General features: G+C 35.5%; 1 protein-coding gene across 1 annotated transcript in view; it reads right to left on the bottom strand.

The window, feature by feature from the left end:
- The window catches only part of LOC128232654 (leucine-zipper-like transcriptional regulator 1), a 63,285-nt gene that overhangs the window by 30,671 nt on the left and 12,692 nt on the right, over nt 1-19,922 (bottom strand). The window contains exons 9-12 of the mRNA XM_052946342.1: nt 14,762-14,816; nt 2,462-2,665; nt 1,385-1,471; nt 275-511 (exon numbers count right to left, since the gene is read on the bottom strand). Coding sequence (XP_052802302.1) covers nt 275-511; nt 1,385-1,471; nt 2,462-2,665; nt 14,762-14,816 — 583 coding nt within the window. The remainder of the gene's footprint in view (nt 1-274; nt 512-1,384; nt 1,472-2,461; nt 2,666-14,761; nt 14,817-19,922) is intronic.

The following is a 19,922-nucleotide window of genomic DNA, read 5'->3' as shown; positions in this document are numbered from 1 at the left end:
TTTCGAACCATTTTTTATGTTTTATTTTTTTTATTTATAAGTCATGGACTTTAATTCTTGTTTAAACTAAATGAAATGCCACACAAATTGCAGGTGCACAATTGCCCATACTGACAAACATTCCTAATTCAATCAAATGCTCATAATGTAAGTGCAATATGATTGAAGAAAAAATTAACATGACTCATTTTCCCTGACAATTTCACATGAAATTCATATCTATATATTATTTACCTAAAAGTATATTTTAAACAAGTAGCTTCACCCAACTCACCTTCAATGCCAGCCTGTACACATCCATCATAAGAGACGTGACCTGATTCCCATCCAGTCTGTGTCCCGACTCTGAGCTATGTGGATGAATACGGTCTGTATAGATGTATGCGAGGACAAGCTGGAACGCATGGGGCTCTGCGTCCTCTATCTCTACAGAGACTGGCCCAAGGGGTCTTACCCCACCCTCACCCACACCTCCTTCAACATCCTGGTCAGCCTCCTCCTGCTGCTCTAGCTGAAAAAGTATAATTTAAAGCATCATTTATAGTGCAAATATAATTAATAATACAAGACATCTTACATACAACACCAGTCAATAGTTTTTGGTTAATAGATTTTGCTGTATAACGGGCAATAGATTTTGCTATATTACTCTCAATAATTTTGGTAAATAGACCTTGCTATATGGCGCTTAATAGATTTTGCTATATGGCAGTCAATAAATTTTGCTATATCGCAGTCAATAGATTTTGCTATATGGCGGTCAATAGTTTTTGTTATATGGCGGTCAATAGATTTTGCTATATTATATGGCGTTCAATAGATTTTGTTATATGGCGGTCAATAGATTTTGCTATATTATATGGCGTTCAATAGATTTTGTTATATGTCGGTCAATAGATTTTGAATAGATTTTGCTATATGGCGTTCAATAGATTTTGCTTTATGGCATTCAATAGCTTTTAGTCCTTAGACTTTGCAATATGGTGGCAACAGATTTTGCAAATGGTGTACGATCGATTTTGCTATATGGCAGTCAATATATTTTTCACCATGGCAGTCAATAGTTTGTAAGCAGGTCAACAATTCCAATTTTTCTTCTAGGTTAAATATTTCTTCAGTCAGGCAATAGTTCACTGGACCTTGGGCTAATGATTTTGACTATTGACTGACGAGCCATTCAATAAGTGTAGCCTTTTTTAAGCTTTAAACTGGTGAAGTACTCATTTTTGAAATTTTATGATGTTGAACGTCTAATGTATGCAAAAGCCATGAAGGTATAAATTGCTTCCATGTAAACAATGTTTTTTTGATGCAGTCATGTAGCAAAGTTTAAAATTCACCACATGATAGAATCACAATTGAGCAAAACTGTTGCTGAACTCACCAGTGTTATTGCTTGACGAATCTTCTGTTGTAACCAAGGTGACCGAGCAGCGACTATGGCAATGTGCGCGGGGATCCTCTCTTTGTCCTGTTTGTCAGAAATACTCATTATCTAACAAGGACTAAATGACAGGACTAAGATACAGTAAAATATGCTGGCAAAAGCAGAATACCACTTTGTTTGCTGGAAAATAATTTTATTGTTAACTAATTTATAACATTGATTTGAATGGTCTATAGTATATTGAAAATGTTATCTTTATAACATTGATTTGAATGGTCTATAGTATATTGAAAATGTTATCTTTATAACATTGATTTGAATGGTCTATAGTATATTGAAAATGTTATCTTTATAACATCAATTTGAATGGTCTATAGTATATTGAAAATGTTATCTTTATAACATCAATTTGAATGGTCTATAGTATATTGAAAATGTTATCTTTATAACATCGATTTGAATGGTCTATAGTATATTGAAAATGTTATCTTTATAACATTGACTCGAATGGTCCATTGACTCGAATGGTCCATGGTATATTGAAAATGTTATCTTTATAACATTGACTCGAACGGTCCATGGTATATTAAAAATGTTATCTTTATAACATTGACTCGAATGGTCCATGGTATATTGAAAATGTTATCTTTATAACATTGACTCGAACGGTCCATGGTATATTAAAAATGTTAACATTATGTCATTGACTCGAATGGTCCATGGTATATTGCAAATGTTATCTTTATAACATTGACTCGAACGGTCCATGGTATATTGCAAATGTTAACATTATGTCATTGACTTGAAGGGTCTAAAATATTGTAACATTTATATATATATATTTCCAGAGCAGTAAAAATTTGAGAATTAACAACGATAATGTTAACAACTTTGTTAACTTCAACAAAGATGTAAACAATCAGCCCATATATCAAACTATAGCATTATAATGTGTATCTTGATATCCGTTTTGTGTATTTTTTGTTGAAGGAACCATTCAAATCAATTTATAAAGTTTAACTTTTTCAATATACCATGGACCATTCAAGGAGCAAATTGTGACATTACAGTTACCTTTCCAACAATGAAGAAGACGTCACAGAACTGTTTGCTTTCAAGAAGTTTCCCGAAATCATCGTGCAGGGTGCATTTTGGGTAGCATGAGAACTGGAATCGATACATCTCACCGCTGCGGACGTTGTTATCGACCGTTCCACCAAACACGTACATAGCGTCTGTCACCACAGCCGAAGCATGGAATAAACGACCAGCTGGAACCTGCAAGAAGAATGTTCTGTTGTGAAATGATTCACAAATTATCAGCATGTGTAACATGAAAATCCAACCCTTGTACCATATTCCATCACTCGTAAGTGCTTCAGTACAAATATCAAATACACATGAAGGCAGCACCTGTAACATGAATATCCAACCCTTGTACCATGTTTCATGTCGCCAGTAAAGCAATTGTTTTGGTGAGTGCTTCAATACAAATATCCAAAACACATGATGAAGCACGTGTAACGTGAAAATCCAACCCTAAATGTACCAAGTTTCATTACTCCAGTTATATAATCAATTGTTTTGGTGAGTGCTTCCGTACAAATATCTAATACACATAAAATAACTATGGTGAGGGATATCCATTATGCAGAAACATGACTCCCTGACAAAATATTCTGGCTCAGCACTCACATTTCCAACATATTGTGAATCCTTAAATAAACCTTAAATGAGTATTAACTGTTTTAATGGGACCTCCTTAAGCTACCAGATCTCAGAGCCCTTAAATTTGTTGAGCATGAGGGTCTGATAATCCCTAGAGAAAATCCTTACTATGTATTAGTGATGAAACGATAATAGAGTACAATCGATTAATCGTCGCTAACAATGCTATGTCGGCGACAATCGATAGTGGTTGTCCAAAATCGATGTCGCTAATGCTACTTCCGGTAACTATGTATTTTTTTGTTGTGGTTAATGTCGAGTAAATGTTAATTTTTATTTCCGGTAAATTTTTGTTGAAGTCATTTTAACATGAGAGGTCACTCTCGTACACAAATGCGGTGCATGTTAACACTTTTTTAGTATCGTTTGTAATTCATTAATTTACTTTTTTGGGAAAGTTTTATGAAATTAAGATTTTCTAATGAAATTTTCAATATATCAGTTTATTGAATGTTAAGCTGGTTCACAAATATTTAATATGCTTTTACATGGATAATATGCTAAGATAACTTCTTGATGCGGTGTGCATCATTTTGCAATTAATGTGCAATTATTAGTATTTGTTGTGTTGTTGTGTTTTTTTGTTGAGTTATAAAAGACAGAAAAAGGTTATGGAAATTTACTTACTGTTGCAAATGGCATGACTATAGCATCACACGTACTGATCTTAGGTTTAACCATTTAAATGATCATGATGATACTATGTATAAAGAATGTATTGCTTACTGACATTATGAACTTGCGATTATAGTCTGAAAGTACATCGAAATGCTTGGTCCGATTCGATTCGATTATCGATAGCAATTGGAGTCCGATTTTCAAACACTATTATGTATGTCACCTTCATTAAGACTAAGTGCTTTAAGTAATGCATTAATTTCAATGCATTATCATGTTAAATTTTGACTGTAACGATTAAAACAAAAAAAAGCGTCGTATGTATATATATATTGCATGCATATCCGTAAATTTCGTCAAACTTGCCCCATATTTCGAGGCATGCAAGGCAATATTTGGCGCTCAATGTTTATCTGGGGAATTTGTTGCCTGATGATATAGCAATTTATAAAGGATAAAATCTTTTTATTCATACATAATGCACCAGTCAATTGTAACCACGGCCCCCCCCAGGTCCAGGGAATAGAGGGGACTTTGACTTTCGGTCCAGCCAACCCCGGCTAAAATCCCCGCCCTGCGGGAACGAACAGATGGTAAAATCCCCGCCAAATGCCCCTGCATCCCAGGGACCCTAGGTATAAGAACCATTCCCCGCTATATTCAAAGCGAAGACAAAACCACCTAATTCACCCAGCACTGCGGGGCCACCTTAAAGGTTAAAACACGGCCCATTCCCCCGGCTATCCCCGGTCTATCCCCTGGACCTGGGGGGTGGGGAGGGGGGCGTGGTTACAATTGACTGGTGCATAAATCATATTCATTTTTTTGTTTTAATTATTAAAGTCAAATGAGTTAACATAATGCATTTAAATTAAAATCAATGCATTTCTTTTCTGCATTTATCTATATTTTCTGACTTTAGCGTTTTCTCAAAGTAGCCTCTATTTAACATATCATGGTCCATATTATAAGGAAACTACAAAACAAGTTAAATTGAAAATCATCATCTTTATCCAACAGAAAATACCCCTCATGTAAAATGTTCAGTTATTATAATCAATAAAATGCATGGCCTGACAGATTCAAATGTAGCTAATGAATCTGGCTATCTAAATTAAAGTGTGAATAGAGAAATAGAAAGTATAAAATGGACTTTAAAGGGTCTCGCTCATGTTTTTGGAACAACAAATATTTTTCGCGGTAATGCATCTGAAAACACTCATTTTATCATTATCTTTGCTCTATGATATCGAAATTGCAAAAAAATACAAATAAATAAAAAAGACGCTTTTTACAAACCATGAGCAAGTCCCTTTTAAATACTAATTTCAGTTGTTTAATATCCTCATTTTAAATTTCTCAAATTATACTCGATTAATATAATCCTAAACACAGGAAGGTAGCTTTCAGAAAGTCCTTGCAGACTTGACAGTAGACATTCCAGAAAGAGATCAATATTAGAACAATTATCACATCAGAGGAGCCAAACCTGCTAATTTCTACTAAGGTCAAGAGTTTTGTATCTTTTTCAATCCTATGGTCGCAAGGTGAAATATATTGCGATCTTACACAGTTGAACAAACCTTCTTATTTCTACTAAGGTCAAGAGTTTTGTATCTTTTTCGTTCCTATGGTCGCAAGGTGAAATATATTGCGATCTTACACAGTTGAACAAACCTTCTTATTTCTACTAAGGTCAAGAGTTTTGTATCTTTTTCCTTCCTATGGTCGCAAGGTGAAATATATTGCGATCTTACACAGTTGAACAAAACCTTCTCATTTCTATTAAGGTCAAGAGTTTTGTATTTTTTTCAATCCTATGGTCACAAGGTGAAATATATTGCGATCTTACACAGTTGAGCAAAACCTTCTTATTTCTACTAAGGTCAAGAGTTTTGTATCTTTTTCAATCCTATGGTCACAAGGTGAAATATATTGCGATCTTACACAGTTCAGCAAAACCTTCTTATTTCTACTAAGGTCAAGAGTTTTGTATCTTTTTCAATCCTATGGTCGTAAGGAGAAATATGTTGTGATCTTACACAGTTCAGCAAAACCTTCTTATTTTTACTATGATGAAGAGTTTTGTTTCTTTTTCGTTCTATAATGATTGACAAGGTGAAATATGTTATGATCTTACACAGTTGAGCATTTAACCTTCTTTAATTACTACAAAGGTGAAGAGTTTTGTTTCTTTTTCGTTCCTATAATGATCAACAAGGTGAAACTTATTAACCGGAATATGCTTAATTAAATTGGATGTAAAATGACAGTTAATTAATTGAAGTTTTTCAGAAAAGCGTTCCAAATCTTATGCAAACTTGTCATTGAAATTGTGTCCGATCTAAGCCCCGTGCATGATGACATTTGCTTTGGATGTGAAAGCCGGCTAAAATTTCAAAACAGTAAAAAATATTAATTTGATATTTTCACTGTTTTGAACAGTGAAAAATACTGTTATTTTTTATTTTTCATTAACAAATCTCTATTAATCACAGGAAAGCATATACAAAAATTTACATCAAAAATAACACTCAGTCATCATGAATTAATATTATAATATTTTTTTAAAAGTCAAACCCCATTGGTTCAATCTCCAGGAGACAATTATAAGCTAAAATTTCTCGAACCTTGGGGAATTCGAGCCATTTGCAGGAATGCTTTCCCTCAGTTTAAAGAAATTGTTCCGTAACATCCGGTTCAACTGAACAAGAAATTGAGCCAAGCAAGTTCAAGCCAATGTGGTTCGACCGCTAATGACTAATATGACTTAAGTGTAATTACTTTTGATGTGACGTCATAAATTTATAGCACTGAAAATGTTCGCCATTCGAAAGCATAATGTTTAACTTGCTTATAGCTCTGTAAATCATCAAATTAGTATTTGTGATACAAACAGAATATATCATTCGTTATGAAATTTAATAAACCCATTTACTACAATTGATAAATACCAGCCAAGTCTCATTTTTATCAATTTTAGAAAATTACGCAAGTTTTGTATCTAATAACCACTAATGGAAAATCTTCTTTTTTGATTGTATATTTTCAATAACACTCAGACTTTTGAAAGATTATAACTTTAGAAATTTAATATGACATTTAGATGGTAGATTTTTACATCTGTTCATATAAACTGAACAAATCAAAAAAGTTATTTTCATTTCAATATTGAACAATTCATCAATAGACTGCCCATCATGGTATAAGGGCTCTCAGTGTTTGTCATAAAGGGGACACCCAAAAAATGGCTGATTCCCAACAGATTGGGTTTCGAAAGACCTTGTTGGATAGCCATCCGGGGAATTTACAGACTTGGCCAATATACCATCCGAGATAATTAATGTCGGAACGGCCCCTTGCCTGCTACAATTTTGCATCTAATTTGTTCAATCCCCTAGGCGAGTTACACCAGCCTGTAATACTTAATGACAATTATAATCTTCAATTTCTTTTAGATAAACCTGACCCTTATAATGACTAATATTAGCAATACCTTCAATTTCTTTTTGGAAACCAGAGACACAACAAATCATGCAGTAATAATAGTTGTTCAGATGATGAATTTCAATTGTTATTTTCTTTGATAATTTTATCAATTTTTAGCAAGATTCAAGATGAACAAGGGAAAGTTACAGCCCGGACACGACAACCTATACTCTATGTCCTTATATGCAGCACTCCATTGTGAATAAACACTAAGTGTGACCTTGACCTTAGAGGTAGGGACACGGGTCATTCACGCGACACGTTGTCTTGGTATGTGGAGCACATGTGGCAAGTTATTTTAAAATCTGTCCATACATGGGAAAGTTACAGCCCGGACACGACAACCTTATACTCTATGTCCTTATATGCAGCACTCCATTGAGAATAAACACTAAGTGTGACCTTGACCTTTGAGGTAGGGGCACGGGACTTGCACGCGACACGTCATCTTGGTATGTGGAACACATGTGGCAAGTTATTTTAAAATCTCTCCATACAAGGGAAAGTTACAGCCCGGACACGAGTTATTGAGCCAGACACACGGACGGACGGAAGGACGGACGGACGGACGGTGCGATTTTAATATGCCCACCTTCGGGGGCATAAAAACTATGTATAAATATATACCGCCATTGTGGATATAGAAGATAACCCAATCTAACAACACCAAATTTCCTGACACCAATTCATACTGTAATACCTTTTCTCTAAAGACCTATCATAAGAATGATATAGAAGAAAACCTAGTCACGTCACAAAGTTTTCCTGAAGCAAATATGTAATGTAATACTCCTTGACAAAAGGAACAGAAATATCCTTTCATTAAAAGTGAAAAGTGCACTATTTCATCTAACTATACACAAAATCTTTCCCAAACTATTATAAGACAATTCAAAATCAGTATTTCACATTTGTTTAATCAGATCCTCTGTAAAAACATTACCATATTTTCCATAAAGATAACTTTTTTAACATACAAAACAAATTCCTTATTTAACCGTAGTCAGAAAATCCTCCGTTTAACACAATATTTTCCATGAAAAAAAATCAGCTGTCACACGACTTTGCACAAACTGATATAATTTTACTAATATTAGATATGGTTACTTTGGAAACCGCAACATCAGAAAATCACAGATATACATAGCACAAGTCCTTCCCCACAGGCTGTCAATAACAGATCAGTTTCTACATAAGCTGTCCCACACAAAACTTGCACCAGTAGCCAATGACATAAGATGACACATAACGGTGAATTGAGTCACAAACATGCACCAGGAATAATTCACTAACAGACTCGGCAATTATAAAATGGAAATTCTTAAATCAATATTTCCAAGCAACTTAAGTACCTGGGCCAATTGCTTTATTATATGTTTAGTTACTATGCTTCTTAGAAATGACATCTAAGAAAAATCTAAGATAATACTTAGAACAAGGGCTGTCACAGGCGCAATAACAAATGCCCCCTGAATGGGCCTTTGCAGATGAATAGCCATTCCTATGTGTTTTGAGAACAACAAAGGGAAATTTTCTGATGTTGGACTGACTATTTATTTCTCTAGTAACCACTAAGTGTGGCCTTGACATTTGACTTAAGAGAACAAGTGTTTTGCACAACACAACTTCCAATGTATCTCTTAGTAACTTATCTGTGAAGTTTCATCAAAATCCAATTAAAAATGACAAAGTTTAGCTAAGAAACAAGTTATTGACAACAAAGCATGACCTTGACATTTGACTTGACAGGAAAAATGCTAAATGTGACATACCTTCCCATGCAGCTTTTAAATTCTATGAAGTTTGATCAAAATTTGATTGAAAGTGACAAAGTTACAGCTGAGAAAAGAGTATAAAAAGAGGTTCCATTGACAATCACATGTGACCTTGACCTTTGAGATAAGAGCACACATTTTATGTATAACATTCGATCAACAAAAATAACAAAAAAAGTTATTGCTGAAACAAGGTTGTAACAGACGGACGGACAGACAGACGATGGACAGATCGACAATGCAATTAATTTATGCCACCCTTCGGATACATAAAAAAATGCAATGAAAACTGAGATTAATTTTACCATTATAATAATTGGAAGGGAGAAATATCAATTAATGCAGGCAGTCAGTCACAATTCAATTAAAGCAGAAACTCGTTTTCAAGACAACCTTTAAATAGATTTAAAATCAGTTGAAAAAAAGAGGAGCTATTAAACTTCAGTCATTATAAGCAATCTATATTCCACAAGCAATTAAAAAACAACCACGAGATTCCATAATCAGAAAATTGAATTTCTATAAAAAACGAGCACAGAAACTCATCATTTCACTATACAGGAGTCTCCGACTCTCCGTAGGCTCGGAATTGATATGAGCAATATTGGATCAATAAAGCCACCATAACCTGGAGAAGGAAGGTCACATGGGACCATTTTCCGCCTGATGACAATCTGTGATATCACAGACAAAATGATGCATATATCAGCTCATTTTCCTCATATATATATGAAGTGATGATCTAGAGGCCATAAAAAAACAGAGCTGCAGAAGAAAAACTTGTCTATTTTGAAGCTCTTTTGAGAGTTCTCCTGAATTTATATTTGAAGCAAACTAGAGTTTCAATACTAACAACAAATTAAGTAACAACCAAAAGAAACCAGTAAATAAATAAAAAATAGCGTTTTGTTTTTGTTTTTATTAGTCAATAGAGCCATAACATCCATGGAAATCCACGAATCCATGAACGATTCACATCCTTGATACGAGCAAATTACCCCTGATACAAGCAAATAACCTCCGAAACAAGCAAATTGTATAAGCACTGATACACGAAAATAACCCTGAGACAAGCAAATAACCCCTGCTTAAAGTAAATAACCCCTGAAATCAGCAATCCTGATACAAGCAAATAACCCCGCTTAAAGTAAATAACCCCTGAAATCAGCAATCCTGATACAAGCAAATAACCCCCAAAACAACAAAATAACCCCTCAAACATGCTAATAATGCCTGATACAAGTAAATAACACTTGGTAAAAGCAAATAGCGCCTGATGCAAGCAAATAACGCCTGATGCAAGCAAATAGCGCCTGATGCAAGCAAATAACGCCTGATACAAGCAAATAACGCCTGATGCAAGCAAATAGCGCCTGATGCAAGCAAATAACGCCTGATACAAGCAAATAACGCCTGATGCAAGCAAATAGCGCCTGATGCAAGCAAATAACGCCTGATGCAAGCAAAAAACAAGAGCTGTCACAGTATGTGACGAATGCCCCGAATGTGACATTGACCTACGAACAAGGTCAGTACATGACAAGTTGATCTTGCCTTTATGTGTCAAATACATATGGCAAGTTATTTTAAATTTCCTCTGAACATAAAAAAATACCACCCATACTTGACAACCTACACTGTTATGTCCTTATATTCAGAATTCCCTTGTGAATAAACACTTAGTGTATCTTTCACCTTAGAGGTAGGGACATGGGTCTTGCACAGGACACATCGTCTTCGTATGTGGAATACATGTGGCAAGTTATTTTAAAATCTGTCCTTACAAGGGAAAGTTACAGCCCGGACACGACAACCTATACCCTATGTCCTTGTATGCAGCACTCCATTGTGAATAAACACTAAGTGTGACCTTGACCTTTGAGGTCGGGACACGGGTCTTGCACGCGACACGTCGTCTTGGTATGTGGAACACATGTGGCAAGTTATTTTAAAATCTGTCCATACAAGGGAAAGTTACAGCACGGACACGACAACCTATACTCTATGTCATTATATGCAGCACTCCATTGTGAATAAACACTATGTGTGACCTTGACCTTTGAGTTAGGGACACGGGTCTTGCACGCGACACGTCGTCTTGGTATGTGGAACACATGTGGCAAGTTATTTTAAAATCTGTCCATACAAGAGAAAGTTACAGCCCGGACACGACAACCTATACTCTATGTCCTTATATGCAGCACTCCATTGTGAATAAACACTAAGTGTGACCTTGACCTTTGAGGTAGGGACACGGGTCTTGCATGCGACACGTCGTCTTGGTATGTGGAACACATGTGGCAAGTTATTTTAAAATCTGTCCATACAAGGGAAAGTTACAGCACGGACACGACAACCTATACTCTATGTCCTTATATGCAGCATTCCATTGTGAATAAACACTATGTGTGACCTTGACCTTTGAGGTAGGGACACGGGTCTTGCACCCGACACGTCGTCTTGGTATGTGGAACACATGTGGCAAGTTATTTTAAAATCTGTCCATACAAGAGAAAGTTACAGCCCAGACACGACAACCTATACTCTATGTCCTTATATGCAGCACTCCATTGTGAATAAACACTAAGTGTGACCTTGACCTTTGAGGTAGGGACACGGGTTTTGCACGAGACACGTCATCTTGGTATATGGAACACATGTGGCAAGTTATTTTAAAATCTGTCCATACAAGGGAAAGTTACAGCCCGGACACGACAACCTATACTCTATGTCCTTATATGCAGCACTCAATTGTAAATAAACACTAAGTGTGACCTTGACCTTTGAGGTAGGGACACGGGTCTTGCACGCGACACATCGTCTTGGTATGTGGAACACATGTGGCAAGTTATATTAAAATCTGTCCATACAAGAGAAAGTAACAGCCCGGACACAACAACCTATACTCTATGTCCTTATATGCAGCACTCCATTGTGAATAAACACTAAGTGTGACCTTGACCTCTGAGGTAGGGACACGGGTTTTGCACGCGACACGTCGTCTTGGTATGTGGAACACATTTGGCAAGTTATTTTAAAATCTGTCCACACTAGGGAAAGTTACAGCCCGGACACGACAACCTATACTCTATGTCCTTATATGCAGCACTCCATTGTGAATAAACACTAAGTGTGACCTTGACCTTTGAGGTAGGGACATGGGTCTTGCATGCGACACGTCGTCTTGGTATGTGGTACACATGTGGCAAGTTATTTTAAAATCTGTCCATACAAGGGAAAGTTACAGCACGGACACGACAACCTATACTCTATGTCATTATATGCAGCACTCAATTGTGAATAAACACTATGTGTGACCTTGACCTTTGAGGTAGGGACACGGGTCTTGCACGCGACACGTCGTCTTGGTATGTGGTACACATGTGGCAAGTTTTTTTAAAATCTGTCAATACAAGAGAAAGTTACAGCCCGGACACGACAACCTATACTCTATGTCATTATATGCAGCACTTCATTGTGAATAAACACTAAGTGTGACCTTGACCTTTGAGGTAGGGACACGAGTCTTGCACGCCACACGTCGTCTTGGTATGTGGAACACATGTGGCAAGTTATTTTAAAATCTGTCCGTACAAGGGAAAGTTACAGAGCCGGACGGACGGACGGACGGACGGACGGTGCGATTTTAATATGCCCACCTTCGGGGGCATAAAAAAAATACCACCCATATTTGACAACCTACACTCTTATGACCTTATATTCAGTATTCCATTGTGAATAAACACTAAGTGCACCTTTCACCTTAGAGGTAGGGACATGGGTCTTGCATGTGACACGTCGTCTTGGTATGTCGAACACATGTGGCAAGTTATTTTAAAATCTGTCCATACAAGAAAAAGTTACAGTCCGGACACAACAACCTATACTCTATGTCCTTATATGCAGCATTCCATTGTGAATAAACACTTAAGTGTGACCTTGACCTTAGAGGTAGGGACACGGGTCTTGCACACGACACGTCGTCTTGGTATGTGGAACACATGTGGAAAGTTATTTTACAAGAGCCGTCGTAAGACAGCGGGCTCAACTACGCCGCTTTGTTTTAGAATAAAATAAAGATGTAATAATACCAAGTTTGGTCTCTTTATGTCAAACCTAACTAAAATTATTCGATACATAAGTTGACTTTGATGCTCCCCTCCCACCAGCCTGCCCAAACAATGATGCAAGTCATTCAAATAACTTGATTTCCCATTATGAAAATGTGGTTTAGAATATACAAATATGCCTTTCAAAGGAAAAAAAAAAATCAAAAAAATCAAGGGCCATAATTTGTATTTAGGCTTAAAACAGAGTTATGTTTCTTATTGGAAGATGGTCGTAAATAATTTTGAATGTTATTAAGTGCATTTAATGAAAGGTATAGAAGTTTTTTTTATTAAAATCCCAACTTGCCCTTAACTTTAACTTGCCTAAAACTTTAACCTAAGTCAATCAGGGGCCATAACTTGTATTAAGGATATGGAGTTATGTAACCTCATTGGGTGATGGTCCTGAACAAATGTGTGAAGTATTAAGTCAATTGAATGAAGGGTATAAAAGTTATTCAACAATATCCCAACCTGCCCTAAAACTTTAACCTAAGTTCCATAGTCAATCAGGGGCCATAATTTGTATAAAAGATAATATGGAGTTATCTAACCTCATCATGTGATGGCTCTGAACATCTGTGTAAAGTATAAAGTCAATTGAATGAATGGTATTGGAGTTTTAAGTGAAAATCCCAACTTGCCCTAAAACTTCAACCTGCCCTAAAACTTAAACCTAAGTCAATCAGGGGCCATAACTTGTATTTAGGATAATATAGAGTTATGTAACCTCATTGTGGAATGGTCCTAAACAACTGTGTGAAGTATTAAGTCAATTGAACAAAGGATATAGAAGTTATCAATAAATATTCCAACTTGCCAAAAAACTTTAACTAAGTTCCATAGTCAATCAGGGGCCATAATCTGTGTAAAGAATAATATGGAGTTATCTAACCTCATCATGTGATGGCCCTGAACAACTGTGTGAAGTATTAAGTCAATTGAATGTAGAGTATTGGACTTATAAGTGAAAATCCCAACTTGCCCTAAAACTTTAACCAGACACCGACGCCGACGCTGGGGCGAGTAGTATAGCCCACCTATTCTTCGAATAGTTGAGCTAAAAATCTGTCCATACAAGGGAAAGTTACAGCCCTAATACGACAACCTATACTCTATGTCCTTATATGCAGCACTCCATTGTGAATAAACACTAAGTGTGACCTTGACCGTAGTGGTAGGGACATCGGTCTTGCACGCAACACGTCGTTTTGGTATGTAGAACCCAGTGGCAACTTTTTTTAAATCTGTCCATACAAGGGAAAGTTACAGCCCGGACACAAGTTATTGAGCTGGACACACGGACAGATGGTGCGATTTTAATATGCCCACCTTCAGAGGCATAAAAAGCTTGACAAAAGCAAATTACCCATGATACAAGCAAATAACCCCCGAAACAAGCAAATAACCCCTGATACAAGCAAATAACCCCTGACACAAGCAAATAACCCATGATACAAGCAAATAACCACTGATACAAGCAAATAACCACTGATACAAGCAAATAACCCCTGATACAAGCAAATAACCACTGATACAAGCAAATAACCCCTGATACAAGCAAATAACCTATGATACAAGCAAATAAGCCCTGATACAAGCAAATAACCCCTGATACAAGCAAATAACTCCTGATACATGCAAATAACACTTACCATGCTCTCGGGTGATGGTTCTGTGATAGACCAGGTCTGTGAATCTAAATCAAAACTGAAACAAGATGAAAAAAAACTTCTAAATATTTAGTTTACTTACTAAGCATACTATAACAGTTATATTTAAAGTGGAGTTATAACATCCAATAAAATTTTAAACACATTGGCTTAAATGATTTCAGATCTATTCCATGGTTATGAATTTTAATTCCAACATCATCAATTTTAAGAACAGCATGAGTAATAGGCCTCAATAGGATGATAAATTTTCTGAAGTATTATTGGCTTAACTGAGAACAATATTTAATTCTTAAATATAACGTAAAAAGAAAGGAAATAAAGTCTGGTTGTTTTAAATTTAAACAAGAGATGTTTGTCAAACATTATGCCCGCCTGAGTGTCATTTTGTCAGAAACATTTGGACAATTGAATGAAATATACATGGACTGAAACAATAGCTGATTTGTCATTGACATTGGATGCCTTTGAGGCAGTTTTAAGATTACGACCATTCAAAGAGTGAAGATAGTAGGTAGTTTTTAATCATGTGCAGATGATGACTGATATTTGCAGATAAACATGTATCCTCTTAGCAGCAGGGAATAAGTAAATATGATGCAAGTTTTAATGATCAATATGAGTTGTGACCTTGACCTTTGACTGCATCTAATGGTCACCCCCAACCTAAATGACAAGTTTACTGGCCATGGGTGGATGCATTGTCGATTTATCACACAGGCAAGCTTTTTGCGTACAAGGTCAATGTGACCTTTGACCCAATGACCCACTAAATCTACTGGTCAGGCCCAGCCTCAATGTAAAGTTTGATAACCATAGGTCCAGATATTGCTGAGTTATCACTCTGAGAAGTTTCGTCAACCTTTTCTCGTCAAAGGTCACTGTGACCTTGACCTTTGACCAGATGCCACCTTAAATCAGTAGGGGTCATCTTCTGGTCAGGCCCAGCCTCCATAACGTTTGATGACCATAGGTCCAGGCATTGTTGAGTTATCACTCGGAGAAACTTTATCAACCTTTTCCTATCAAAGGTCACCGTGACCTTTGACCTGATGCCCCCTTAAATCAAAAGGGTTCATCTACTGGTCAGGCACAACCTTCATGTCAAGTTTGATGACCATAGGTCCAGGCATTGTTGAATTATCACTCTGACAACCTTTGATCGACCAACTGACATGTACAAAGCAATTCAAATTTTGTCTTTAGCATTATTTTATTGAGAAATTATTGATTTAAGTAATGTTTACATCTCAACTTCAATTCCTTAAATGAACTGCCTTTCGGCAATTACGTTTATCAAGCGATGAACGCAACATCTTCGGATATGTTCGGATCGCGATTCGTCGCATCACAATATACATGAAAACTATTGATCTTGTTATTGTTTGTATTGTGTCAGCAGGTCCCGTGAAATATAAATCAGTATTTTAAAAAGTGTTAATTTATTATATTTTAAATGTATTGCCGCCATAAGTGTTTCAATTTTACATTTAAAAGTGATATCAAGTGGTTGATCTCTTCCCGCGTTATTGTGATGTCATTTGAAAAATGTTTCCGCTTACAATTGGGTCGTTCTATTTACTGAATGGGTAAGAAAAGATTACTGAGAAGTTTTTTTAAATGAATTAAAGAATGTTTTTAACAATTATTGAATGAATAATGAGCTATTGGTGTAAATATAAGGAATGAATTGCAGAGTTGATGTCACTATTGGGGATTATGAACGCAATTGGGCTGGTCAAAGTACACGGGGATTCCTTCAGACTCCACACACTTTGACCAGCCTAATTGTGTTCATACCCCAATAATGACATCACCTTGCAATTCATTCATTAATTGATTGAATTTCTAGCCTTTTTGCTGTATGAATGCAGTAGGGCACCCAACCTAATTCCATGAAGCACACTAGAAAAAATTTATTTGAAAATGCGATTAATACCTAAATCAACATTTAAAAACATCATTCATTTTGATTAAAAATTAGCTGTATCTCCTGCAATTAAGTTTTTGTTCTTAAAGAAATCTAACGGACAACATACAGTTGTGTAAAAAAATAGCTGATATTTGTAACATGGTATGTCATTGGTTCAATAGTCAAGCAGGGGAAATAACTCAACATTACTTAAGCTTTAAATGCAGGTATTCCTTCACAGTAATTGCATTATGAACATGTGTGCTACTTGTCGCATTTAATTTCTTGAAGGTTTTTAATAATGGCAGAACTATATAAAGTGTTTACATGCTAACAATGGCAACAGCTATGACAACATTTTTTTTATTTTTCTATAAAAATACGAAATAAACAAAAAATCATACACATTTATTTTCTGGTTATATAAACTTTAAAAATCCCTAGACCATTAATTTTAAAAAAACAGTATGTGTACTAGGTACATGTTTCTCAATTTACCAAGATGAACATGTGTTCTAAATTTCACATTTAATTTCTTGAAGATTTTTCAACAATGGCAAAATTATAAAGTTTTTACAAGTGCATGTCAAGAATTTATCCGCTTTGACAACAAATTATTTGTTCATAAAAAGACGAAACTAACCAAGAAATGATATAAAATCTAATGCAAGGTTATATAAACTTTAACATTGCTAGACCATTAATTTCAAAAACAACTACAGTCGGGTGGGCTCAGATCAGGGTAGGACAGCATGTTGCGTGAACACCAAAAAATAAATTTGCATTAATTCTTCCAATTTTTACGAGAATGGACTACATAGACACTCAGGCATATTTATTCCGAACAGTATCAAGATCGCATGACTAATAAAAAAGTTATCACAATGTCTTTACATCTAGTATTGCAGTCTACGGACTATACACAATGTACAATAACAAGTTAATAAATGATGGAACTTTATTGTTTATAACTTGTAAACTGCTTTGAGCAATAGAACAATATACTACAACCATAACAAAAAACATTTCCATAACAAAATTTGCCTCATTAAAAAAAAAAATAGGTGTTAGCTCTTGTACTCTACTTTCAATGAAATGCCACTATCCTGTCAAATACAACTATGGATAGAAGAGCATAGACAGAATGATAACTAGTACTTTGGCACACCCATCAGTTTCCATACAGAAGAAAACATACAACTCTCTTTGCATATGGAGTACTAGTGTTTACAAAATATGCTATACAATTCATGTTTTTAAAAGTCTACGGACTATACAAACATCATACAGTTATCAAATATTATAAAACAGTAAACTAATATTTACAAATAGTGGTCTTAGCTGTCTAGTTCCACAGTCCTTACATTCTCTTTTGAGACACACATTCTTATGCAGCTTTCCTTCTGCCTTCTTACAAAGTGTTCTGTTCATCAGTTCATGCTTCTCATATGGTGGCTTTTCTAGATGCCTTTAATGTTATCATGGCTTAGGAAGGATTTCAAAGCTTTTGATTTTAGAGCAATGTTGCAATATATCTGGAAAAAGCATGATTTACGGTTTGTTTCTGACACACGCATGACATGTTGGGGCTTCAGTTTCTTGAAAGTGGAGAAACCAACCTTAACATTTGGATATTTTGTTTTATATGTGTGGTATGCAGTTTTAAGGTTTAGCGAAGGTTAAAGTTAAAGGGCAAGTTGGGATTTTAACTTATACCATACCATTCCAATTTCCATTTAGTCTAATACCATTCATTCAATTGACTTAATACTCCACACAATTGTTCAGAGCCATCACATACTGAGGTTAGATAACTCAATATTATCTTTTATACAAATTATGGTCCCTGATTGACTATGGAACTTAGGTTAAAATTTGAGGGCAGGTTGGGATATTTATTAATAACTTTCATTTCCCTTCATTTAATTGACTGAATACTCCACACAATTGTTCAGGACCATCACCCAATGAGGTTATATAAATCCATATTATCCTTGATACAAGTTATGGCCTCTGGTTGTCTTAAGTTAAAGTTTTAGGGCAAGTTAAAGTTAAGGGAAAGTTGGGAATATAATAAAACAACTTCTATACCTTTCATTCAATGCATTTAATGAAATGCAAAATTATTGACGACTATCTTACAACAAGGAACATAACTCCATTTTAACCCTAAATACAAATTATGACCCTTAAATATTTATTTTTTTAATTTTATTTTAATTTGTTTTGAAAGGCACATTTTTATATTCTTAACCACATTTTTATAAAGGGAAAACAAGTTATTTGAATGACTTGCGTCATAATTCAGACGGGCTGGTGGATGGGCAGTATCAAAGTCACCTTATGTATCAAATAATTTTAGCCAGGTTTGACATAACGAGACCAAACATGGTATATACAAAGAGTCAATGGAGACCTTTTTTGGGAATGGGTTTGAGGCCCCTACGATCAAGGTCAAGGTAACTATTAATATAAAAAGGGTTGGTAGTGAATAATAGTGAGTAAGTAAGGGTCTACATATTGTGACCAAGCTTTGTATATAGGAAGAGTTTATAGAGACCTTTCCTGAGATTGTTTTTTTGGGCCCGAGAGCTATGGTCTAGGTCAAGGTCACTGTTGCTAAAAAAATAAATATGGTTAGTACTGAATAACTCAAGTAAGGGTTGACATAGTTTGACCAAACTTGGTTTATAGGACAAGTTTATGCAGAGCTTTTATGGATTGCCTTTTGGCCCTCTAGGGTCAAGGTCACTGTTACTAAAAATAGATTACTGTTTCAGTCATGGATGACATACTGTGACCAAACTTGATATGTAGGAAGAGTTTAAGGAGGATTTTCATGGGATTGTGTTTGGGGCCCTTAGGATCAAGGTCACTGTTACAAAAAATAGAAGAAAGCAGTTGAAACTGAATCTCTTCTGCCAATCATTGAAAACCTGGTTTTGTCACATCGCGATTCTTGTTCACTTTTTAATTTGATTGTTTTATTGCTTTTGATAGGCACATATTACATCGTTATTGTATTCACTTCTAAGTCAAAGCAGCTTAGTCGAGTCCGCTGTCTTACTACAGCTCTTGTTTATTTGTCTGCTTCCATTTTGCTCTCAGATTCATTTATTTTGCCCCTTGTCTTGATTTACACTTTTTACTGTAAATATTACTGTTAAAACTGTATGTTATAGATATATGGTATAGTCCGTAGACTTTTTTATTATCAATATTTAAGGTGAT

Source organism: Mya arenaria, chromosome 4, assembly GCF_026914265.1.
Source record: "Mya arenaria isolate MELC-2E11 chromosome 4, ASM2691426v1".
NCBI classification, from domain to species: Eukaryota; Metazoa; Mollusca; class Bivalvia; order Myida; family Myidae; genus Mya; species Mya arenaria.
The sequence above is the reverse complement of the archived record's forward strand: the minus strand, read 5'-3'. Positions and strand labels throughout refer to the sequence as shown.